Source organism: Schistocerca americana, chromosome 3 (assembly GCF_021461395.2).
Source record: "Schistocerca americana isolate TAMUIC-IGC-003095 chromosome 3, iqSchAmer2.1, whole genome shotgun sequence".
In the NCBI taxonomy this organism is placed as follows: Eukaryota; Metazoa; Arthropoda; class Insecta; order Orthoptera; family Acrididae; genus Schistocerca; species Schistocerca americana.
Genome location: NC_060121.1, coordinates 973542077 through 973569591, shown reverse-complemented (window position 1 = coordinate 973569591; position 27515 = coordinate 973542077). Strand labels below are relative to the sequence as shown.

Here is a 27515-nt window from a genome sequence, read left to right as displayed (position 1 = left end):
GCTGTGTTTCTGTTTCCGGTCCTCTGTCCATGCTTCTTGTCGGCTTCGTGTCTTCGGCTTCATCTTGATTGCCTTTTTGGTTGCCCATATTTCTTTCATCTTCTGGCTGTGATCTTGCTTTCGTTCTTCGGTCCATTTTATGCCTGTTCGTTTGTCGCATTGTATCTCATGTAGTTTACTTTTCTTAATGATGTTTCTGAACTTTATTCTGTCGTTTATTGTGTCTGCTGTTATGTTGAGCTGGTTCAGGTCGTTTTCTACCTCTGCCACCCATTTGTTGTTTCTAGTGGTTACCCAGTCAAAGATCTGTTTGGTCAGCCTGTGTGATGGCATTCTGTATAGGTGTCCATAGAATTGTAGTCTGCGTTTTCTAATCTTTTCTGTGATTGTCTCCGTATGTTTGTACAGTTCCTCTGTAGGTTTCTTGATCCATATTCCATTGTTGTTAGTTGCGCCAAATATTTTCCTAAGTATTTTCCGTTCTACTTTTTCTAATTGTCTGATACGTGTATGCCCTCGGATTAGTGTGGTCTCTGCTGCATATAGTGCCTCGGGGAGCACCACCGTGTCGTAATGGCGTAATTTGGCTTTTTGTGAGATAGACTTCTTGTTGTAATGATTCCACACTACTTTGTATGCCTTGTCCAGTTTAGTCTTTCTTTCTTCATTTGAGTCTCTGTTATGTCCACTCATTTGTAGTGTTTCACCGAGGTATTTGAAGTTTGCTGTTTTGTAAATCGTGCCATACTTTGTGTTCAGAGATGAGAGTTTCTTTGTGCTCATAAACTGTGTCTTTTCGTAAGAGATCTGTAGTCCAGTTTTGGAAGCGATTTCGTGCAGTTTTTCAATAGCGTCTTTTGTTTCCTTTATACCTTTCGTGACAATTGCCAAATCGTCTGCAAAAGCCAGGCATTTAATCTGTAGGTTTCCTAAGGTTATCCCCTGTTGTGATGTTTCCCATTCTTTTATGACCTTATCTAACACCAGATTGAAAAGGAGAGGTGAGAGGCCATCGCCTTGTCGGACACCTGTGCGAATTTCGAAGGGCTCTGATAGTTCCCCACAGAACTTTACTTTGGAGGTCGTGTTGGTTAAAGTTTGCTCTATGATAGCCCGTGTTTTGTTGTCTACTTTGTATTCTGCTAGAATTTTGAAGAGAGTTTTCCGGTCGATAGAGTCGTACGCCTTTTTGAAGTCAACAAAGGTAATGATCAGGTTCTGTTTGTGTTGTAAAATCATTTTCAGGTTCCCAATTTGTTCCTCACAAGACCGCCTTTTACGGAAGCCTGCTTGGTATTCCCCAATCAAGTGGTCGGTTTGGTATTCTAGTCTGTTCAGTAAAGCTTTAGAGAGGATCTTGTATGTGACCGGTAGTAGGGATATTCCTCTGTAGTTGTTCGGGTTAGTCTTGTCACCTTTTTTGTGTAGTGGGTGTATCAGGGCAGTTTTCCAGTCGTCAGGAATTTTCATGGTCTTCCAGATGTCTTCCAAGATCCTGTGGATGTCTTTGGTGAGTTCTGGGTCTTGTAACTTCCAGATTTCCGCGATTCAGTTTCAAACAATTAAATTATAGCTAGGGATATGACACGTGAATGGTCATTGTCACGAGAGTAACGAAAAGGTATAAATTAGTTAGTAAGATTCTATTGTAACAGAAATGTAGAAATAGAGGACAGCAAAAAATTTTTTTTACATGTGATGGAAAAATTCACTGGTGGCAATTAAAATCGCAAAATCAGGAAGGATAGAAAATAACTGCAGCTATGCACTATACTACGATGACGTACGATTAGTTCTTTATGTCTTTTGCGAGTGTATGGAGTGGGAAATTCAGTACACAGACCTGCCACGTCTGTCACCAACATTGGGTCTTACGCATCTGGGCGTCGCGTGGAATTTAGTTCTGCTAACAAATACGAAATTCTTTCCCGTTCCAACTCTGTGTCAGAGTTCATCAATCATAGTAGCTGCCTTTTGGTGGTATGCAAGTTTCTCCGAAGTCTGTGTCCAGTTGTTTTCAGTTAGTGAAAAATCTGGAGAACTTCCCGTCCAACATCCCCTGCATCGAAGTAAGTCAAGACAACACGAGAAACATGTCGTCACCCGTTATCTTGTTGAAAGATACGTCACAGAGATCTCCAAATTAGAGCACAGCCACCGATCTTACTTTTCTACTTAACAGCTATTCGAACCATCAGATCCAGTGCAATCTGGCAACGTTAGTTCTTCTCGGAACATCCGTACACTCTCACGATCATCTCGATGCTACTCGTAGAACGAAGACTCTTGTGTAAAAGACTCTGAGCCCAGTGCAGTCATAGAGCACACCACCGTTTCCGCAACTCTCTGCTCAACGATGTGGCTGTACCATCCTGCAAGGCCAAACGAACAAAATGTGTTTCCTCTCGGGCGCTACTCGCGTGGAGACATCAAGCTCCTGCGTTACTTTCTGTATGGTCGTCCTAAAACCATCGATTTCATATCTGCACCAGAGTCGTGTGTCCCAGACCAATGCGAGCAACGACAGTGCAGAGCGTTAAACTGTGCTACCGACAGGGCACGATTCTGGCCCTCACGAATGCTGACTCATGCTTGTTGACGTCTCACCTCATTTCATGAGGCACAACACCATCTTCTCACAAAAAATGAACATTCTAATGCCATTTCTGAATGAAAATCCTACTCCGTTATCTTTGCCCCTACACAGAATGTAGACGGCATTAACTCTTGGCCACTTACTGCGTTTACACTGGAGTGAAAGTCCTTGCATAGACAAGCATGCAGCAGACTTCATGCCGGTTTGACGATCGTTGTACTCCACGTTTTACAGCGTTGCAATTTTAATGATCATCAGTATTGATGCACTCGATCATAATGTTCCTCCTGCAATTCCCTCGGATCGGATGCAGTGCTCTTAACCTGTTCTGCATAAGCTTGTACACTGAGCTACTTAATTTTTCATTAACTCATTAAAAACAGTTTTACTGCAGTTTACTGAATGCATAAATACCTGGGATAATCACCACCACCATCATGATAATCATCAGTTTGGCACCCGCTGCTGAATAGAATCCTTCCCTAAATGTCTCCTCACCTTAAACTCTTCAGCTCTATGTGCCCATGTTGGTTTCGTATATTTTTAATTTCATCCATTCACCACCTGTAAGGTCATCGTTTCCGTTTTCTCTTTGATATTGCAGTGCAATATCTCATCAAAAGTATCTAGACACCTGTTAGTGGAAATTAGTATGGGGTGTGTCCACACTTCCCCGTTATGACGGCACGAAATTTACTGCTGGGAACACTTCTGATGAGATGTCTGAATGTCTGTGGAGGAACACACTGTCATACTGATGCTGTAGGTCCTCCAACTGTTTCTCTGCAGTTTGCAGCACACAATTCTGTAAAATTTGTTCGTATCCTTCCACATTTAGCATTTCGTGAAGTGCAATAAGGGGACCGCACTGTAATCAAGCAAAACATACTCATACTGTGACACCACCTCCTCCATACATCACTGTCGGCACTACACACGATGGCAGGTAGCGTTCTCTAGGTATTCGCTAAACCCTAACCTCTCCATCGGATAGCCACAGAGTAAAGCACGATTCATCACCCCAAATCACTTGTTTCCAAATGTCCGTTGCCCAGTGGTATCTCAAGTTGTCCATGCCTTTCTCGCTTTTCTATTTATTTCATTTGCTGCCCTTCAGTCGTTCTATTCAAGTACATTAAATGCAAAAACTGATCACCTGGCTCGGGAGCTTCATTGTTGATGTCAACTATTTTCTTATCCACGTGTTCATTGTATATCATTTTAGTCGTAATGTCGGTAATGTCTCATTTCTGACACATCCATTTTCTCCCTTGTTAGAATCAGTAATTCTTCATTAGTTATACGATCTACCTGTCCAAACAGCTGGAGTTTCCAGTAGCACCACATTTCGAAAGCTTTTATTCTCTCCTTGTCTTCATTATCATCCACGTTTCACTTTCACTCGAGATAAATACTGTCAGAAAATATTAAACCTGTATTAGACGTTAAATTATATTTTATTTTTTTCAGAAATGTTTGCCTTGCTATTGCCAGCCCACCATTTTATATCGTCTCCACTTTGAGCCATCCTCAATTATCGCGCTGCCCAAATTGCAAAACTCATCTGCTACCTGTAGTGTCTCATTTCCTTGTACAATCACGCAGTATTTTCTGACGTAATTCGATAATATTCCGTTGTTCTTGCTTTAATTTTGTTGTTTATCTTATAACCCCTTTTCGATACACTATAATTCCGTTCAACCAATCTTGACGTCTCGGAAAGAACTACAATGTCATAGACAAACGTCAAAGGTTTATTTCTTCGTCGGCCGGAGTGGCCGAGTGGTTCTAGGTGCTACAGTCTGGAACTGCGCTACCGCTACGGTCGCAGGTTCGAATCCTGCCTCGGGCATGGATGTGTGTGATGTCCTTAGGTTAGTTAGGTTTAAGTAGTTCTAAGTTCTATGGGACTGATAACCTCAGAAGTTGTCCCATAGTGCTCAGAGCCATTTGAACCATTTGTTTATTTCTTCCTTCTGAACTTCATTTTCCTTTCCAAATTTTTCTATGGTCTCGTTTACTGCTTACTCGTTGTACATAATGAATAACGTGGCTGATAGGCTAGAATGTTATCTCACTCTCCTCTCAGTTGCTGCCTCGCTTTCACGTCTTTCGATTCGTAATTGCAGCCTGGTTCCTGTAGAAGTTGGAGATAATCTTTCCCTTCTGTATTTTATCCTTGCTATCTTAGGAATTTTCAAGAATAATCCCCAATCAATATCATCGAAAGTTTTCTTTAAATTTACGGGTAGTGTAATCAGTAGACATTTAAATTTTTGTCCATGTCTCCCCCCCCCCCCTCCCCTCGTCCCTTTAGAATTTAAAGCGGGCGCGCACGCGCGCGCGCGCACACACACACACACACACACACACACACACACACACACAACACAGCAGTGTTGTGGACTGGACGAGGTGTGCAGTGATTGGCTGGCTGGCTGGCTTTTAGCCTTAGGATGTGTCTGAGCGGCGCGCTCGCTCGCCGTGTTGCAGGTTGCCCTCGCCCACCGCGATGATGTCCCCGGTCCTCTACAGCACGGCGGCGCTCAAGAGGCCCTCCAGGATCGACCAGCTGCAGGGCGAGTGGCGCCAGATGGGCACGTGAGTACTCCATTACCTCCCTACCACGAGAAGCACTGCCGATAGCGCCCCGATGCCGCTCACGCCCCAGCCCGCAACACCCAAACACTTATTCTGATACACCTTTACTTTTCACAAAATGTTCTGTTGCATCCTGAAATAACAAACATCTCTGTGCGCACTATTAATCTTGTCACAATTGTTACAGACAATAACAATTTGTCCATTTTATTTGGACTGTTGAGCTCCGTGGCCGTGGAAAAGGATATTTTACTATAAAAATACAGCGACAAGCAACATTTTTTTAATGCGTTTCGGGTTTGCACCCATCTTCAGCTGGCAAATTACATGTATCTTCAGTTTCTACAGTGGTACAATATCGACAGCAGTTTGGATGCTGCAGCTGGCCTGTGCAAAAGCAACGATTCCAATCATTTACTTCAATTTCTCGAGTTTAAAGCTACGCACTATCAGTTGTTCATTCTACTTACATTCTCCACTCTTTGTCTTTTTCTTGGCCTTTCTCCTTTTTTGTAACAGCACAAACACTTTTTGTCACGTATTTTACACAGGCGCACTGCGTTATCCGCCATGTTGTCGAATGACAGTTTTGTTTACATACAAGCAGTTTAATCTACGAACAGAGTTATATTTTACGAAAGTTTTGAGGTTCTAGCTAAGGTACTGTTTACTAAACATTGACTTGGGTGATAGAAGTATTCTAAGTACTATGTGTGGTGTCACCGCCAGACACCACACTTGCTAGGTGGTAGCCTTTAAATCGGCCGCGGTCCGGTAGTATACGTCGGACCCGCGTGTCGCCACTATCAGTGATTGCAGACCGAGCGCCGCCACACAGCAGGTCTAGAGAGACGTCCTAGCACTCGCCCCAGTTGTACAGCCGACTTTGCTAGCGATGGTTCACTGACAAATTGCGCTCTGATTTGCCGAGACGATAGTTAGCATAGCTTTCAGCTACGTCATTTGCTACGACCTAGCAAGGCGCCATTATCATTTGCTATTTATCTTGTGATGCATGTACCGTCAGACCGATGTTCACCAATTATGGATTAAAGTTAAGTATTCCAACAGCTACGTACTTTATTTGCTAGATTCAATTCCTTTAACTGTTCCAGACCTCACGCCAGCCTGCTTGAGCTTAAACGCGTGCCTTTCGGCTACCCGTCACAGTGGATTGGCTGTCTTGCCAGTCCACAACACTATGTATGCAAAGCTTTTTTTTGGTTACTTAGGCAGTATTGAAGAAATTAACTAACATAACACATTTATACAAAGCAGTAATTCATACATTTACAAATAACAAAGATAGAACTAAGATTTTTATGTTGTACATTATTACATGCATTTGTTGGGTTTATATTAGATTGTTATTTCTTGATTGTGCTTAGTAAGTGGTTTGATAAGTAGTGTGTGGAAGTTTTTCAAAAATATTCGGTTTGGTAACTCTGTTTGCTCGTTAATTATGTCAGAAGGGAATGCATGCTTATGTGAATAAATATCGATTTCTTCTAGGAGGTTCATTCTTTTTCCTTTGTTGGCTAGGTCGAGTACTTGTAATTAATGGGTTATTTGCCTAACATATAGCAGAAGAAGAACATCAAGTAACAGACATATCCCATAACTTACAAGTTCTCCACCGAAATGCATATTGGCATAAATAAAACGCATTAAAAAAAGTGGCTGGTCGCTGTATTTTTGTAGTAAAATATTATTGTTAAAGACAACTTCGTTCCAGATCTTTCACTCCCACTCCTATACCTTCTTAACTTCGATACTTAGGAAGTTAGTATTTATGCAACCACAGAATCTCTCACGGCGAATTTGTTGTACAAAGTGATCACTGTAAACATACGTGATTTTAACAATTAGCGCCATTACCTTCGCCAGGAAAGCAACCGACTGTTGAAGAAATAAACAAACCACACTACATGGTGTAGTACACTGGTAGACGACACTCAGACATCTGTTTGATTCCGTTATACAGGGTGTTTCAAAAAGAATATACGTATTATTTTCCAAAGTATCGATCGCTGCCCCTCGGCTCTGCTATTGGAGAAACAAATACATAGTCTAGTTTATATTAATAGCCGCTAGATGTCAGTTGTCTTCTGTTCTGCTTGGTAACCGTCACATGTTTAAAATGGCTACTCTGTAGTAGAAATTATGTTGTGTTCTCGAGTTTGCGAAGCGCAATTCCGTGATTACAGTGCAAAGATGTTTCAGGTTGAGGTACCAAACCGGTCCTCCGAATGGGTGGAACATTCTCGGTATCGACAGTTTCTAGATACAGCATGTGCATGGGAAGGAACTCGTGCTCCTGAGGAAAATGTTGCACGAATTCAAACTGCTTGTCGACGCAGTCCTTTAAAATCAATTCGTCTTGCCAGTCGGGAGTTGCAGCTGCCTACAACAACAATTTGGCGTGTTTTGAGACGTCGGTTGGTTATGAAGCCGTATAAGTTACAGCTGTTACAAGCTCTGCGTCCTGATGACAAACGCAAACGTGTGGTACTTCGTAACGAGATTCTTGATGCTGTTGACAATGGTAACACTTTTGCACAACGCATCATCGTCTTCAGTTATGAAGCGAATTTACATGTCAGCGGTCAGGTAAACAAACACTATGTTCGAATTTGGGGCCTACAGAACCCACATGGAGCCATTGAGCATGTACAAGATTTGCCCAGTCAGTGTCTTTCGTGTGATATCTCAACCTTTCTTTAGAGTTCATTCTTATTTTATGGAAACACGTTACAAAACTGGTTGTTTCCGAGGCTGCACGAAAACAACTTCATTTTTCAACAAGACGGGGCACCCCGTCACTGGAATCGCCAAGTGCGGGAATATCTGAATGAAACTGTACCGAACCGTTGGATTGGTCGTCAAGGAGCTGGGCGACTTAACATGTCTCAGCTGGGCTCCACGGTCACCGGATTTGACACTCCCTGACTTCTTCCTGTAGGGTTTCGTTAAAGACTACGTTTGTGTACCAGCACTCCGACAGAACCTGGAAGAGTTGAAGAACCGAATCCGTAATGCCGTAACATCAGTGACGAAGGACATGCTTGCCCGAATATGGGAGGAGTTAGAATATCGATCTGATATTGTTCGTGTCACTGATGGAACATCTGTAATCTGAACTTCAGAGGTTCGTAAATATGTGCGTAAAGTTTCATATTCGTATGTCTTAAAGTTTAATAAATATATATGTTCTAAATACGTATATTATTTTTTAAACACCCTGCATTCTACCACCAGTGCTTTCCTGAGGAGGCCAATAGTTACTATTGTCGAAAGTGCGGATGTTTATTGTGAATTAATCTTTTTACTACCAACTTCATTCGGAGGGAAAGACTTAAATTTGTGGCTATTTTAATTAATGTCTTAGTAAGAAGTAACAATATGAAAAAAAAAGAATGTGTGCGCTGTTCCGTTTTCCAGCATATTTCCCTGATTTCGCAGACGACTGTGCAAAAACCACGAGAACCTATAGAAAAGAGTCTCATATCAGTGGCTAGTGCATCTTTGAAAGTTTATAACTCACATTACACGTTTTCATTGTCGGCACCATATGTTACGCGGAAAACGTCAATACTTGTGTCCAACTCATTGACACGAATTGTCTGGGAAGGAGCGACAGCAACCCGCTTTGCATCTGCAGGCGCGCACTAATTCAATGCCCCAATACCGAGCGGAGCACTGGCAGTGAAACTTGAACACAGAATAACTTAACAAGTGTAAGCTATAACTATACGAATCCTCGAAACCATTGACAGGCTTCCCTTTACCAGTGTAAAACAGATACACAACAATAACGTGTAGCCGATTCCCCTTGATTCCCCTTGCTTCCCTGATAATCTGCCGTGGAACGCATACTACCGAATGATAGTGAAACATTTAACGGGACGAATGCACGGAGAGCAGTTCACAGAGTTGCCATTTTTGCTTCTGATTGCCCTTATTTTCAGTTGAAATAATTTCACTCGCTTGAAATCAATGGATGCAATGAACATGAAATCAGTGAAGCAGGAGTGAAATGAAATGTCACTGAAATAACTTTCAAAATGGTAAACTCCCAGCCAGCGTAATGAATACGTCGTGCTTGATAAAATTCCGTGCAACACCGACCTTGAATCCGTGTTTCCTGTTTATCGCGACCACCCGCCTTAACCATGAGGCTATTTGATCACTACTCCCCGCCTGTCTGTTCTTCAAAAAAATGGTTCAAATGGCTCTGAGCACTATGGGACTTAACTTCTAAGGTCATCAGTCCCCTAGAACTTAGAACTACTTAAAGTTAACTAACCCAAGGACGTCACACACATCCATCCCCGAGGCAGGATTCGAACCTGTGACCGTAGCGGTCGCGCGGATCCAGACTGTAGCGCCTAGAACCGCTCGGCTATCCCGGCCGGGTGTCTGTTCTACGCGTGGCCTTATTCCGGATTGTACAACCGTTTAATATTGTTCGAAAGTAGTACGAGGAAATCCGGTGACGACGAATGTTTTTCTTTAGTCAGGGCCTATTCACTCCTGATTACTACTTGTCTTCCTTTTATTAATTTATAATTCTAAAACTTATGCTTTTTCCTTGCGTAGCTGTACCACTCCTTGACCCGAAAGGTCTGCCTCATTTAAAATTCTACATTTTCCTAATCTTTTCCCTCAGGTGTGAACGTTCACTTTCCTCATTCTTTGCTCAGGACACTGTAACAGATCACAATGGACGGATAACTTAAACTAGGGCCATTGATACCCTGGCTGTGTTTAATTAAAACTTGTTCTTCTCTCTTCGTTTTGTACGTGAGAGATCCTGAGCCTAATACCGAAAGTTTCCTTTGAATTAATTTTTTGTTGGATTTTGAACTCGTACTGCCGTGGTTGTAACTTTGCTGCTGTTTAGCTTTCGGTGACTGTGTGTATTTCCAACTGCGAGAGAAACCAAATATATCTGCCTGCGAGAATACAACATGAACTTCACCCTGTTTTACAATGTTACTAAAAATGTACAAACTGATTAAGTCCTGAACTTTGCTGTTAGTTTCTTTAGTTAAACAAAGTGGTCCTTGTGCGTTAATGATCTGCCTAATAATGCTTTTCATGAAATGGTCACTGTGCGTTGATAATTTTCGTAGCAAACTGATCCTGAAATGAAAATATCTTTCCTCGTAGTGCCAATTGCTTGGGAACACAGTGCTTGGTGCTCTCTGCGCGCCAGTTGGAAATTTCTAACTACAGTTGCTGAGAGCTTAGTGCAATACTCCAGACAACAAGTAAACTATTTTATACACATCACATCATTCTCCTATGTATTGGGCCTGACAGGAGTTGCAAGTGAGTTGTTATATTCCGGCGTTGCTGAATTTGTCTGAGGTTTTTCTAACTGGTCTTCGTCTTTTCTGAGCTGTATTGTTTGTTCTGAATGTTATTAGGATCCCTTGCTTTTTCAATATGTTTCCTATTCTATGTGATATTTTGTCATTGTATCTTAGTGTGTACCATCTCTCCCTTTTCTCTGAAGTGGGGTGGTCTGCTGTGTTGTCTGTATGTACTGCATGTTTCCGTTTTACCTTTTTGTTGAGTTTATGATGTCTGTTTTGTAGTCGTTTCCAACAGCAATTTGTTTGATTATATTTAGTTCCTGTGCCGGAATATATCAACTCACTTGCAACTCCTGTCAGGCCCAATACATAGGACAAACAAGCAGAAACTTCCAAACGAGGTTCACACAGCACATGAGAGCTATGAAGAGTGACAGCACACATTGAGCTTTTGCAGAACATCTAATGAACAAAAACCATAACCCCACTAATATCTAAGACGATCTACACATTCTGAGAAACAGCAACAGTCTATACCGACAACTAACAATAGAAGAAAATTACTACGTATAAAAGGCTATAGTCGAAGGGAAAAATGTAATAAACAAAAACTCAACACACTATTTACCGCTCTGAGAGAACTGGCCAAGGACACAGAACAGAAAGCACACACACGCAGAAGAACAACTTCCCCATCACACACGGAGACATAAATAATGAACAGAAGTCGTCGTAATTGGCGCTACAGTTTTTCATAGCCTTTCTCGCCACATACGATACACCTCTCGCGACATACGCGAACAGCAAGATGGCGTAATATTCTGGATCAGAAACAAAGTGCGAAAGTTTTGTTTTTCTGTGTATGAAAGCAGCTACGTACAATCCAATGCCGGCCGAAGTGGCCGTGCGGTTAAAGGCGCTGCAGTCTGGAACCGCAAGACCGCTACGGTCGCAGGTTCGAATCCTGCCTCGGGCATGGATGTTTGTGATGTCCTTAGGTTAGTTAGGTTTAACTAGTTCAAAGTTCTAGGGGACTAATGACCTCAGCTGTTGAGTCCCATAGTGCTCAGAGCCATTTGAACCATTTTTTACAATCCAACGAACGTGAGTACACGAATAGGTAAGTAACAGCTCAGTACACAACAAATAACTGGTTTCTACAACGCTACCATAACCCCAAGTATATACTGCTGACATACGAAGTTCACTTTTTAGTATTTGTTAACTAACAGTCGCCCACATGGTTGCAGATGACATGATATTCGCTAAGTAAAAAAGGGCAACAGAAAAAAAGCGCATAGAAAATATGTCGCAAACAGCGACAATAATTGCTTAAAACATGCTGTAACATACAATAAATAAGGTAGTATGAAAGTATCCATAGAAAGCTATATTTCAAAAAAACGAATAGTAAGTAATGTAATAATGTGCTAATGTGTTTGTATAACCATGCTATTTTCTGCAAGTTTTAGATTTTTAAAAAAGCCACTGATGATGGTTATATTTGTCGCCGGAACTAGTTTGGGAGAATAAAGAAATAAACGAATAACAAAGTGTTTTGCATCAAGGCGGACTCAATTTTCTGACATTACTGTTTTTCCGTGCAAACACGGACCAAATGGAAGAGTTTAAAGATAAAAGCATTACTTCACGGCTATTTTTGCTTTCCGAAGCTGAACAAATGCTCGTCCATTACCTCTGCAATCGTTGTTGGCTTGCGGATGGGAAGCGTTGCACCATGAAGCACAAGTCCGATATTTATCCGTCTTTGTGGAGATGTTCACTACAACATAAGTCAAAATGGTGCCATACTCAGCGAATGACTATTGGGGAGGTGGTGCAGGAATCCTGTGTCGCCGTTGTTGACAAGATCCCAGTGGAGATGGTTTGCCGTTGTCTTCCTCCGACCTGTTACGAAGTGTAGCCTACTCCTCTCGAACAACACCAAGAGGGCCGCCAAGAAAATGTCCCCATACGACGGTCCGATCACCACCAACACGCTCTTAATTTTTTTAATTAAATCCAGGAGAATCCAGAATCCAGGAAAATGGCGTAAACACTAATGATCAGGATCTTTACACCATTAAGTCTCCTCCCCTTCCTGGCCAAATACTGTCAGTGAAAAGTTTCCACCACCGGGATTCGAACCGACTTCATTGTGTCGAGTACCACCGGAGAGGTGTGCGTTGACGACGACGGATAAGGAGGGAGGTGTTCATTTCATAACAAGTATTAAATTCCATTTGTAGCCCACTCGTCATCTACATTACTCTACCACCACCACCTCCACCTCCACCTCCTCATAGGCACTATTACATTCTTGTACTGATTACGAAATGATTGCAAACAGTCTCTGAATGTCATCTTGAGCAATTCCTTGTCATGCCTGGAACACATTCTATGTTATTTATTGCTGACAGCAGGAGCCGATGTAAAGGTATACGTCTTCCCATCGGTTGTCACACATGCTCGATGGGTGAGAAATCAGGGGACCGGACAGGCCCGTAAATGCTTGCATGTCGCAAGACGTTTGTGGTGCGAGCTTGCATTATACTGCTAGAACATGTACTTTGGTACCCTGGTCGTGAAGGGTATGACAACAGTGTTTATCATTTTTGCAGCCTACTGGCGAGAAATGAGCCTCCCTTAAGCAATTACCAAACCAGTACACTTGTCATATACATTAGCTCCCCATACTATGATTCTCGGAGTCGGAGTAGTATATGTTTCTCGAGAGTAGCTACTACCTGTGGTGTTTCACCAGGTCGTCTACGGCGTCGATTTAACTGTGCGAAAGGGCTGAAGCGAGGCTGATTGCTGGACATCGCAGAATGCGATTCCACGTCTCGGCTGACTCCGGCTGTACACCATGCTAATCTCTGTACTTCGTTGTCAGCTATAAACGACGCATGGCAACTCGAGACCTTAGCACAGCTTCCAGTAATTTGTTGTCGACGTTTCCGTGTGACACTGTACCTTTAACTTCTGCCCGTTGCCATCCGTCTGTTCGTCACAGCCAGTCATATCACCTTCTCGTGATATAGGTTCTTCTGGAAGGATCCGTGCCTTCTCATCTTGCTGCAGTGTTGTCTTGAGTACATCTCGTCACCAATCTACAACTACAAGGATACGCTGCAAATCACATTAAGTGCCTGGCAGAGGGTTCATCGAACCACCTTCGCAATTCTCTATTATTCCAATCTCGTATAGCGCGCGGAAATAATGAACACCTATATCTTTCCGTACGAGCTCTGATTTCTCTTATTTTATATTGGTAATCGTTACCCCCTATGTGGGTCGGTGTCAACAAAATATTTTCGCATTCAGAGGAGAAAATTGGTAATTGGAATTTCGTGGAAGATTCCGTCGCAACGAAAAACGCCTTTCTTTTAATGCTTTCCTGCCCGAATCCTGTATCATTTCTGTGACACTCTCTCCCATAGTTCGCGATAATACAAAACGTGCTGCCTTTCTTAGAACTTTTTCGATGTACTCCGTCAGTCCTATCTGGTAAGGATCCCACACCGCGCAACAGTAGTCTGCAAGAGGACGGACAAGCGTAGTGTAGGCAGTCTCCTTAGTAGGTCTGTTACATTTTCAAAGTGTCCTGCCAATAAAAATCTGCCTTTGGTTAGCATTCCCCACAACATTTTCTGTGTGTTCCTTCCAATTTAAGTTGTTCGTGATTGTAATACCTAGGTATTTTGTTGCATTTACGGCTTTTAGATTAGACTGATTTATCGTGTAAACTTCTGTACAGTTTGGAAGGTAGGAGACGAGGTACTGGCGGAAATAAAGCTGCGAGAACGGGGCGTGAGTCGTGCTTGGGTAGCTCAGTTGGTAGAGCACTTGCCCGCGAAAGGCAAAGGTCCCGAGTTCGAGTCTCGGTCCGGCACACAGTTTTAATCTGCCAGGAAGTTTCACTTCTGTTTTACTCGATTACTTTCTGTCAATTACTACGAACTGTAACCTCTTTGACAGGAAATCACAAATCCAGTCATATAACTGAGACGATATTCCATAAGCACGCAATTTCACTACGAGCCGCTTGTGTAGTACAGTGTCAAAAGCCTTCCGGAAATCCAGGAATACGGAATAGATCCGAAATCCCTTGTCAATAGCACTCAACATTTCATGTGAATAAATAGCTAGTTGTGTTTCACAGGAACGATGTTTTCTAAGCCGATGTCGACTGTGTGTCAACAGACCGTTTTCTTCGGGGTAATTCATCATGTTGGGACACAATATACGAGTATGTTCCAAAATCCTGCTGCATATCGACGTTAACGATAGGGGCCTGTAATTTAGTGGATTACTCCTACTACCTTTCTTGAATATTCGTGTGACCTGTGCACGTTTCCAGTCTTTGGGTGCGAATCTTTCGTCGAACGAAGGGTTGTATATGATTGTTAAGTATGGAGCTAATGCATCAGCATAATCCGAAAGGAACCTAGTTGGTATACAGTCTGGACCACAAGACTTGCTTTTATTAAGTGATTTAAGTCGCTTCACTACTCCGAGGATATTTACTTTTACATTACTCGTGTTGGCAGCTGCTCTCAATTCGAATTCTGGAATATTTACTTCGTCTTCTTTTGTGAAGGCATTTCGGAAGGCTGTGTTTAATAACTCTGCTTTGGCAGCACTGTCTTCGGTAGTATCTCCATTGCTATCACGCAGAGAAGGCTTTGATTGTTTGTTGCCGCTAACATGCTTCACATACGACCAGAATCTCTTTTGATTTTCTGCCAGGTTTCGAGACCAAGTTTCGTTGTCAAAACTGTTGTAAGCATCTCGATTTGAAGCCCGCACTAAATTTCGAGCTTCTGTAAAAGATCGCCAATCTTGAGGATTTTGCGTCTGTTTAAATTTGTTTCGTTGTTTCTGCAATAGTGTTCTAACCTGTTTTGTGTACCAAGGAGGATCAGCTCCGTCGTTTGTTAGTTTATTTGGTATAAATCTCTCAATTGCTGCCGATACTATTTCTCTGAATTTAAGCCACATCTGGTCTATAATTATATTATTAATTTGGAATGAGAGGAGATTGTCTCTCAGGAAGGCGTCAAGTGAATTTTTATCTGCTTTTTTGAAAAGGTGTATTTTTCGAGTATTTGTGGAGACCAAGAGATGAATACACTAAGCAGATTCAGAAGGATGTAGGTTGCAGTAGGTACTGGGAGATGAAGAAGCTTGCACAGGATAGAGTAGCATGGAGAGCTGCATCAAACCAGTCTCAGGACTGAAGACAACAACAACAACAACAACATTTGTGGATTACAATATTCGATCTCGCTACGACAGCCCTGTGTTCACTAATCCCTGAAGTAGTTTTGATGCTCGTTATTAACTCAGGATTATTTGTTATTAAGAGGTCAAGTGTGTTTCCACAACCGTTTACTATTCGCGTGGGCTCATGAACTAACTGCTCGAAATAATTTTCAGTGTGTGCGTTCTGCTCTCATTGGACTACATCCAACTGTCAGCGATTTGTCCGTTTGGTGCTCCCATGCCCGTTATGCCAATGGCTGGACCTATCTAAAAGTCTGAAAGACGGCGATAAGCTGAACTTGCAAGTCCGCTGGACATACTGTGTTGCGATCTCCGATTGAGACGTTCTGGCAACGTTAAATCATTCCTCAATAGCCAATATGTACTCACACTATTGCATATGTGTAGGAATTGTTTTTTTCCTCTGCTGAAAATAAATTACCATAAAGATGAAATGGTAACTGACGTATCGCAGAGGCATGTAAGTACTCTGTCATGTCGATAGCAGTCGGTCAAGGTTTGCGTGGTGTAACGCTTACCATTTTCGCCGGAGTATACGTTCCTCTCTATGTAGCTATAAAAGTGATCGTACGTTAAATCTCACATTTATCTGATCATCTTATCTTTGTTAGAAGAAACAGACTTCTTCTTTGGAATTTAAATGTTACTTTTCGTTCAACAGACTTTGATACCGCATTGTAGAGTATCTTGTGACGACAACCATTTCACAGTTATTTCACATAAGCGCTCTGTGTTGCCCGAATTTGAAATAGATTACGCAATAATATTCTAATCTTATTAACACTTTGAAGGAGCGTATTTGCTTAGACGACTAATGGACTGCTTCATCGTCGATCCTGTCAAATGATGCTTCGTAAACTTTAAATCAGTGATAAAGAATCTCGTACGTAGGATGTCTCAACACCTAATAAATTACAATATTTTCTTTCTGTCTTACTGATATTAGTGAATTTGTTCAGTTACTCTGTGAAACCTATGTGAAAATCCGATGGGACTGTACACAGGTGTGTTGCGCAGTGTCTTTAGTGCGACTGTCCATCGCTTCACGTCGCTCTTTTCAGTTCAGAGCGCAAAGTGATCACGTAGAAAGGCCTAAAACAACAGTGTCTCGAGCCAAGTATGTGGATCTGGTGAGAGATTTCCCCTTGAAGCTACACATCCCACATAACGTAAGTCATGCGCTTCTTTCTTCAAGACAATTTTCAGCCGCATTCTGCAGGGGCAATGAAGACGCTCCTGCAACATTTTCGATGATAAGTGTTTGATCACCCACAACACAGTCCCTTATTGGCTCCGTCCGTTGTTTTTTTCTGCTCAACTGAATCGCTGGCTACGAAGACAACATTTTGGCAAAAGCAACAAATGGCAGACCAGCGTACAGAATTGGTGGAAAGGAGAGATGGCTGCTTTCTTTGACGGGGGTACTGGAAAGTTCGTACAACGCCACGACAAATGTTTTAAGTTGGAGCGGCGACTCTTTATAGAGGTAGCTGGAAGGTGTGGCTAACTGTTGCGAATACAAAACTTTGGTTTTCCCTGTGGCTTTCATTTCGCGACCGACCGGACCTTACTTTCAGAACAGCCCTCGTATGTTAAGTCACGTAGGTCAGATAGGTACCAGACAGAAAACAACAGAAATGCTTGTGGCACGTTGATGTTTGTGTTATGACTTTCCTTATAACTCCAAATGAGAACTTCTGTGATAGATCATAAATATTCAGTATTTCCATGCAAAAATCAGCATGTAGAAAAATACAGTTCACTTGAATCATATCATGTAATGGCGTTACAACAATTTCCTTTTGAATTTGAACGTTGAAAGCTCATAAAGAATGAACTGAAAAGTTAAAAACTGCGGAGATGGCATTGTTGAGAAGAGTGCCTGAATGGGTATACATAAGATGATACGGTGTGAAAAAGAAGAACGAATGTAATGGTATTTAAGTGATAATATATAAAAGAGAAAACTGATGCAAAATCCTACACGCATACACATAAGCCGGCCGGGGTGGCCGAGTGGTTCTAGGCGCTACAGTCTGGAACCGCGCGACCGCCGCTGTCGCAGGTTCGAATCCTGCCTGATGTCCTTATGTTAGTTAGGTTTAAGTAGTTCTAAGTTCTAGGGGACTGATGACCTTAGAAGCTAAGTCCCATAGTGCTCAGAGCCATTCTGAACTCGGTTTTGCGAACACTTAGGAGGGGATCCTGCATAGGTTCATGATCATGATAAAAGTTAGGGCTCTAAACATAGGTTTATAGCACTTGCATTATTATTAAAATCACTCACAAAGATTAACTGGTCCATGCTCTGACACATTCTGTATCTGTATACATGAAGTTGGTTGAGCTGTGACGAAGTAGTGGTGGCAAGCGACGTGGCGGCTAACTGTACTCACGGCTCTTGATGTTTGAATGCTCTTTACAATTTCTGCTTGGCGACAGACTTTTAACGTGTTAGAGCCATTCCTTATTGCCGAGAGAACCATGCAACAGCCAAACCGTATCCGAGGCAAAATTCCTTGCAAAGCAGCTTCCGATTGCCTCCCTTTGTACCGTCGATGTGTTCCGTACAACGGCTAGCCACTAACCGCGTGTCGTTCCCACCAAGGAGCCGCCCAGTTCGACCGCCAAAACCACCTTTTACATCGCGCCGAACCACTTCCGTTGCGGAGGGACTTCCCCACGTCTTTTGTATATTACAAACAAAAATGTCCTAAGCATGAACCAGCTTCGAATATACAAAGTTTGTCTTCTAAATATACACGTATTATAAAATTTCGTTGTTTTGAACATCATTTACCTTTTTCCCTATATATCCTACTGATCATTAAAATTGCTGCACCACGAAGATGACGTGCTACAGACGCGAAATTCAACCGACAGGAAGAAGATGCTGTGATATGCAAATGATTAGCTTTTCAGAGCATTCACACAAGGTTGGCGCCGCTGGCGACACCTACAACATGCTGACATGAGGAAAGTTTCCAACAGATTTCTCATACACAAACAGCAGTTGACCGGCATTGCCTGGTGAAACGTTGTTGTGATGGATGCCTCGTGTAAGGAGGAGAAATGTGTACCATCACGTTTCCGACTTTGATAAAGGCCGGATGGTAGCCTATCGCGTTTGCAGTTTATCGTATCACGACATTGCTGCTCGCGTTGGTCGAGATCCAATGACTGTTAGCAGAATATGGAATCGGTGGGTTCAGGAGGGTAATGCGGAACGCCGTGCTGGATCCCAACGGCCTCGTATCACTAGCAGTCGAGGTGACAGGCATCTTATCCGCATGGCTGTAACGGATCGTGCAGCCACGTCTCGATCCCTGAGTCAACAGGTGGGGACGTTTCCAAGACAACAACCATCTGCACGAACAGTTCGACGACGTTTGCAGCAGCATGGACTATCAGCTCGGAGACCATGGCTGCGGTTACCCTTGACGCTGCATCACAGACACGAGCGCCTGCGATGGTGTACTCAACGACGAACCTGGCTGCACGAATGGCGAAACGTCATTTTTTCGTATGAATCCAAGCTCTGTTTAGAGCATCATGATGGTCGCATGCGTGTTTGGCGACATCGCGGAGAATGCACATTGCAAGTATGTATTCGTCATCGCCATATTGGTGTATCACCCGGCGTGATGGAATGGGGTGCCATTGGTTACACGTCTCGGTCACCTCTTGTTCGCGTTGACGGCACTTTGAACAGTGGAGCCGGCCGGGGTGGCCGAGCGGTTCTAAGCGCTACAGTCTGGGACCGCGCGACCGCTACGGCGCAGGTTCGAATCCTGCCTCGGGCATGGATGTGTGTGATGTCCTTAGGTTAGTTAGGTTTAAATAGTTCTAAGTTCTAGGGGACTGATGGCCTCAGAAGTTAAGTCCCATAGCGCTCAGAGCCATTTGAACCATTTTGAACAGTGGACGTTACATTTCAGATGTGTTACGACCCGTGGCTCTGCCCTTCATTCGATCCCTGCGAAACCCAACGTTCCAGCAGGATAATGCACGACCGCATGTTGCAGGTCCTGTACGCGCCTTTCTGGATACAGAAAATGTTCGACTGCTGCCCTGGCCAGCACATTCTCCAAATCTCTCACCAATTGAAAACGTCTGGTCAGTGGTGGCCGAGGAACTGGCTCGTCACAATAGGCCAGTCACTATTCATGAACTGTGGTATCGTGTTGAAGCTGCATGGGCAGCTGTACCTGTACACGCCATCCAAGCTCTGTTTGACTCAATGCCCAGGCGTATCAAGGCCGTTATTACGGCCAGAGGTGGTTGTTCAGGTTACTGATTTCTCAGGATCTATGCACCCAAACTGCGTGAAAATGTAATGACATGTCAGTTCTAGTATAATATATTTGTCCAATGAATACTCGTTTGTCATCTGCATTTCTTCTTGGTGTAGCAGTTTTAATGGCCAGTAGTGTACATCACAATTCTTTCAGGTCTATGACCTTAACTAACAAAGAGCACACTGTATAATCGTAGATACACAGTTTCCTAATATAAGGCTGCCACTAATCGATACAAGTGTTACACGCTGGACTGTGCTGATGCGTGGTGATGCGTGTTGCAGGGATGCACTGACGACTACGCTGTCGGCGCTGTACGGCAAGCTGCTGGTCGTCATGGGCATCGCCTTCCCCATGGCGGAGGTCATTTCCACCTACATACCGCCATCCTTCTACGAGGTACGTATGAGCGCCGAAAATCTATGATAACAACTGCAGGCTGTCCAGATGTTGGTGTCGGAAAGTCGTCACCGCCGCATATTACTCCAGACTCGTTAGTCAGATGGAAAATGTCTGTATAAGTAAACTTTTGAATTAAATCTTTACTAAGACCTCACAGAAACGAAAAGGCATAGTGCAAAGCCACACCCTCAAGGGGCGTGTAGCTGAGCGGTCAGAGGCGTCTTGACACGGTTCGTGAGTGTGTGTGTGTGTGTGTGTGTGTGTGTGTGTGTGTGTGTGTGTGTGTGTGTGTGTGTGTGTGTGTGTTTTGTCTTTAGCGTAAGTTAGTTTAAGTTAGATTAAGTGGTGTGTAAGCTTAGGGACCGATGACCTAAGGAGTCTGGTCCCACAGAATCATACCACAAATTTCCATTTCCAAGGGATGGCGATAAAATTTTAGAACTAATTAGACTAAAGAAAATGAAGCAGTCCACGCTAAAAGTTACTTGGGAAACTTAAGCAGTTAAAGGGTGGGAAAATGTACGTATCAGTACTATATGTTACTTTCTTCTTGTATGGGTCTACAGCCTTCACGTAATTTCCAAATGATGAAACCATTTCTTTATACAGAATGACCTATATTGCATCAAATTTCACATTACATTAATGACGACTTTCATGTCGTAGCTATCTTCAAACGACTGCAGTAACAATGCCATCAAAAAATATTTGAAAAGGAAAACACTTTGCCTACCACGGTGGCCGAGCTGTTCTAGGCGCTACAGTCTGGAACCGCGCGACCGCTACGGTCGCAGGTTCGAATCCTGCCTCCTGCATGGATGTGCGTGACGTCCTTAGGTTAGTAAGGTTTAAGTAGTTCTAAGTTCTAGGGCACTGATGACCTCAGATGTTAAGTCCCATAGTGCTCAGAGCGATTTGAACAATTTTTTTGACCAGAAATCCCGCATTCTCTGGCTATGTTTCTCCTTTCCCTCCTTTGTCCAAAGGGCACCGTTCTTTTTATCAGGTGATCTGTCATGAAACCTCTTTTCTTTTAGTATCCTTCTGACAAGTGCTCGGTTTCTAACGTCAGTCTCAGTTATGTTCAGTTCCTAGATGTGTTTCTTGACTTCCATCAGCCACGGTGTGACGGTCTTCCTGCTCTTGAGAAGTCGGGTGGTCAGTCTCGTTTGGTCCACCCTTGTGATATGTATATGTCCATAGAAAGCGAGACGTCTCTTCCTGGCTACATCTGTGATTTTCTCGATATGACTGTATAGCTCCTCGTCTGATTGTCTTCTGTACTCATCATCTGTTTTGACCGGTCCCAGAATTTTTCTCAAGATCTTCTTCTGAATCTCTAGTTTATCTGCCAAGCCTTCCCTTTTCAGGTTCAATCATTCTGAGGCATATAGGGCTTCAGGGCCGATAACTGTTTGGTAGTGTTTTAGTTTGGAATTGCGAGATAGGCATTTCTTATTATAGATGTTCTTGGTTAATCTATATGCTAATTGTAACTTATTAATCCGAGTTGTTAGTGCTGTTCCTTCTGATAGGTCAGGTTACAAACACTCTACTAGATACTTCAATTTGTCAACTTTCTCAATTTGACATTGTTCCAGCAGTAGTTCACTGGGAGTATCGCTTGATACGGGCAAGTCTTCAGGTCCAGATTGTATACCGATTAGGTTCCTTTCGGATTACGCTGATACAATAGCTCCCTACTTAGCAATCATATACAACCGCTCGCTGGCCGATAGATCTGTACCTACAGCTTGGAAAATTCCGCAGGTCGCACCAGTGTTTAAGAAGAGTAGTAGGAGTAATCCATCGAACTACAGACCTATATCATTGACGTCGGTTTGCAGTAGGGTTTTGGAGCATATACTGTGTTCAAACATTATGAATCACCTCGAAGGGAACGATCTATTGATACGTAATCAGCATGGTTTCGGAAAACATCGTTCTTGTGCAACGCAGCTAGCTCTTTATTCGCACGAAGCTGCGGGCCTATGGGGTAGCGTCTCAGTTGTGCGACTGGATTCGTGATTTCCTGTCAGGAAGGTCGCAGTTCGTAGTAATAGATGGCAAACCATCGAATATAACTGAAGTGGTATCAGGTGTTCCCCAGGGAAGCGTCCTGGGACATCTGCTGTTCCTGATCTATATGAATGACCTGGGTGACAATCTGAGCAGTTCTCTTAGGTTGTTCGCAGGTGATGCTGTAATTTACCGTCTAGTACGGTCATCCGAAGACCAGTATCAGTTGCAAAGCGATTTAGAAAAGATTGCTGTATGGTGTGGCAGGTGGCAGTTGACGCTAAATAACGAAAAGTGTGAGGTGATCCACACGAGTTCCAAAAGAAATCCGTTGGAATTCGATTACTCGATAAATAGTATAATTCTCAAGGCTGTCAATTCAACTGAGTACCTGGGTGTTAAAATTACGAACAACATCAGTTGGAAAGACCACATAGATAATATTGTGGGGAAGGCGAGCCAAAGGTTGCGTTTCATTGGCAGGACACTTAGAAGATGCAACAAGTCCACTAAAGAGACAGCTTACACTACACTCGTTCGTCCTCTGTTAGAATATTGGTGCGCGGTGTGGGATCCTTACCAGGTGGGATTGTCGGAGGACATCGGAAGGGTGCAGAAAAGGGCAGCTCGTTTTGTATTATCACGTAATAGGGGAGAGAGTGTGGCAGATACGATACGCGAATTGGGATGGAAGTCATTAAAGCAAAGACGTTTTTCGTCGCGGCGAGATCTATTAACGAAATTTCAGTCACCAACTTTCTCTTCCGAATGCGAAAATGTTTTGTTGAGCCCTACCTACATAAGTAGGGATGATCATCAAAATAAAATAAATCAGGGCTCGAACAGAAAGGTTTAGGTGTTCGTTTTCCCGCGCGCTGTTCGGGAGTGGAATGGTAGTATGACTGTGGTTCGATGAACCCTCTGCCAAGCACTTACATGTGAATTGCAGAGTAATCATGTAGATGTCGATGATGTTGGTGAGCCATTTTGTCTTTTCTAGTGACAACTGAAGTCCTACCTTGGCATTCTGGAATATGAGTATATTGAGCTGCTTTACTGCTACTTCCACTGAGCTTGCTATAAGTGCCACATCATCTGCGAAAGCTAAACAGTCTACTGCTAGTCCCTTCCGTTTGTGTCCCAGGTAAATACCGCTCGGTATATTTTGTACTGCCATTTCTTTTCGCCACTCTCTGATCGCCTTGTCCAGTGCACAGTTCAAGGGAAGAGGTGAAAGTCCATCTCCCTCTCCAACTCCTCTCTTTATGTCAAAGTTTTCTGACAGTGCTCCCCTGAACTTCACTCGTGATCTAGTGTTACTCACGGTCTTTTGAATAAGGTTGTGGGTTTTCTGCTCGAGGCCCATTTCCTGCGAAATTCTCGTAAGAGTAGGTCTGTCGATTGAATCGTCAACGAAAGTAACTACGTACTGTTTATTCGCTAGTTTAATTTGACTTAATACTGACTTCAAGTTGAGGATCTGTTCAGCACAAGAACGCCCTTTTCTAAAACCACCCTGGTTATCTCCAGGTTTGGGGTCCAATTGAGGTTTAGCTTTGTTCAATAATGCCTTAGATAATATCTTATAGGTGACTGGTATCAGTAAGATCCCTCTATAATTGCTGTCAGTCAAATCACCCATCTTGTGTAAGGGGTGTATCAGAGCATACGTTCAGTCTTCTGGTAACTTCTCAGTATCCCAAATGTGCCATAGGATCTCGGTCAACTTGCTGATTGCTTTGTCTCCAGCCTACTGTTCTGTAAAATTATGTTTGTTTGGTCACGAAACGGCTTTCAGCTTGTCAGGCCATCTTCAGGTGACAGCTGATTGTCGCAAACACGGCTAAACATTATGTGCTGTTTACACGGGTATTATTGTACAGAAGAAACAAAAATGACGAAGTGTTTACATAGGAAAAAAATACACTTTCTATGTAAACATTCCGTCATTTTTATGTCTTCTGTGCAACAATATCTGTGTTCGTGATCAAATAAATTCGGTATGGCAGAATATTAGGAAATGTTTTCCTTTTTAATGTTGTTATCATGCTCTGCGAAGCAAAGACGGAAAATTCATTTAACGTTAATACCATCACAGTTTACTTTTTTTTATCTTCATCTGAATATGTCATGATATTTGCTCCAGTCTTCTAGAAGTGAGCAGCTAGTAAATTACCTGGAAATTTATCTTCTAATAAGAAACAAAACATTTTTCTCGTTGCGTTGGGAGTCACTTGAAACATTCTGCGAATAATCTTTATCTAGCCTGACTGCACTAAAAAACTTCTAAAATTACGTTACAAATACCTTTCGAAAAACAGAGATGATTCCACAGAATGGATAAAACCATGCGGCTGAATTCTGACATTTCGTTTTACAGCACGACAGGTTCAGAAACGACTTCCGCCATCAAGTGGCAAACACTTATTAATGTAAGAAACATGTGTACATTAAATGCGAGAGACGTTTTGTTTATGTTGTACAATAAACTCCCAAGATATTTGGCTGTATTACGATTATCGTATTCATCGAGATACAGCACCGCAGACTGCTCCAATCGATACAGAAGCATGTTATGTATCCGAACTTGTGATTGCGTGTCGGCAGCCATAAACATGGAATAAGTTGAGTCTGCTAGTTGTTCGCTGTTTACGGTAGCAGACACGCGATCGTAAGTTCGGATTCACAACACGCTGCTGCTACATCTCCATAAATGGGAGAGTCGTAATAGAGCCATAAAGCTCATCTGTTTTACGCAAAACATAAAGAATCGTCGCTATGCGTTTAATGTGCGCACGTTTCTCATATTAACAGGTAACAGCCACATTATTTAAAATTTAAATTCTGCTGTTGCTACATCCATGAAGGTATATACACTCCTGGAAATGGAAAAAAGAACACATTGACACCGGTGTGTCAGACCCACCATACTTGCTCCGGACACTGCGAGAGGGCTGTACAAGCAATGATCACACGCACGGCACAGCGGACACACCAGGAACCGCGGTGTTGGCCGTCGAATGGCGCTAGCTGCGCAGCATTTGTGCACCGCCGCCGTCAGTGTCAGCCAGTTTGCCGTGGCATACGGAGCTCCATCGCAGTCTTTAACACTGGTAGCATGCCGCGACAGCGTGGACGTGAACCGTATGTGCAGTTGACGGACTTTGAGCGAGGGCGTGTAGTGGGCATGCGGGAGGCCGGGTGGACGTACCGCCGAATTGCTCAACACGTGGGGCGTGAGGTCTCCACAGTACATCGATGTTGTCGCCAGTGGTCGGCGAAAGGTGCACGTGCCCGTCGACCTGGGACCGGACCGCAGCGACGCACGGATGCACGCCAAGACCGTAGGATCCTACGCAGTGCCGTAGGGGACCGCACCGCCACTTCCCAGCAAATTAGGGACACTGTTGCTCCTGGGGTATCGGCGAGGACCATTCGCAACCGTCTCCATGAAGCTGGGCTACGGTCCCGCACACCGTTAGGCCGTCTTCCGCTCACGCCCCAACATCGTGCAGCCCACCTCCAGTGGTGTCGCGACAGGCGTGAATGGAGGGACGAATGGAGACGTGTCGTCTTCAGCGATGAGAGTCGCTTCTGCCTTGGTGCCAGTGATGGTCGTATGCGTGTTTGGCGCCGTGCAGGTGAGCGCCACAATCAGGACTGCATACGACCGAGGCACACAGGGCCAACACCCGGCATCATGGTGTGGGGAGCGATCTCCTACACTGGCCGTACACCACTGGTGATCGTCGAGGGGACACTGAATAGTGCACGGTACATCCAAACCGTCATCGAACCCATCGTTCTACCATTCCTAGACCGGCAAGGGAACTTGCTGTTCCAACAGGACAACGCACGTCCGCATGTATCCCGTGCCACCCAACGTGCTCTAGAAGGTGTAAGTCAACTACCCTGGCCAGCAAGATCTCCGGATCTGTCCCCCATTGAGCATGTTTGGGGCTGGATGAAGCGTCGTCTCACGCGATCTGCACGTCCAGCACGAACGCTGGTCCAACTGAGGCGCCAGGTGGAAATGGCATGGCAAGCCGTTCCACAGGACTACATCCAGCATCTCTACGATCGTCTCCATGGGAGAATAGCAGCCTGCATTGCTGCGAAAGGTGGATATACACTGTACTAGTGCCGACATTGTGCATGCTCTGTTGCCTGTGTCTATGTGCCTGTGGTTCTGTCAGTGTGATCATGTGATGTATCTGACCCCAGGAATGTGTCAATAAAGTTTCCCCTTCCTGGGACAATGAATTCACGGTGTTCTTATTTCAATTTCCAGGAGTATATATATATAATCTCAAGTTTATGTCTTTGTTCTTATCTACATGCAATATTATGTAGAAGAGTGTTTACCTCTGCAACGCCTGAATGGTCACTCCGTCATTCCGTACTGTCCCGTTGTTTGCTGTAGTGTTATGATGTCCGCAGTGTACCGAAGTTTCTTACTGCTGAATACCATCGTGAATAGAGCGATGGAGTTCCCAACTGGGACAATATTATCGGTTCCGAAAGTAATGTAATAAATGTACTTCGAGCAGTGATACGATACATAATATATGGTTGCCGCGCTTCAGCTCCTGAGTGACATTTAACAGTATGAACGTCGTTATTGTGCTCTAAGGGTGTAGATGTCCATAGACAAACGCGCTGCAATTGTAGCACTCAGGCAAGCAGGTTTAACTATGCCCCATACTGTGAAACAGTGTGGCGTGTCTATAGGGGGAGTGCAATACCATTCACCGCCAGAAGACAACAGGCAGCAGTAGGGACCTTCCACGATCAGGACGAGTTCGTAAAATAACTAGAGGTGATGACGAAATCAGCATAAATGCTATTAAGAGAGGTTCTAAATATCAGCACAAATTTGCGCAGAGTTGGTAGAAACGAACAAGAGAAACATATCTGTTGCAAGAATGAAAATGAGACTGACTGACTGTCACATTGGAAGGATGTGTAGCAGCGACCAAACTCCTTCTG

The 27515-nt window shown here is 43.6% G+C and overlaps 1 protein-coding gene across 1 annotated transcript in view; it reads left to right on the top strand.

The window, feature by feature from the left end:
• Positions 1 to 27515, top strand: part of LOC124606599 (proton channel OtopLc-like) — a 229782-nt gene that overhangs the window by 10043 nt on the left and 192224 nt on the right. Inside the window, exons 2-3 of the mRNA XM_047138584.1 lie at positions 5090 to 5197; positions 20390 to 20504. Of these exons, the coding sequence (XP_046994540.1) occupies positions 5109 to 5197; positions 20390 to 20504 (204 nt within the window). The 5' untranslated portion in view covers positions 5090 to 5108. The remainder of the gene's footprint in view (positions 1 to 5089; positions 5198 to 20389; positions 20505 to 27515) is intronic.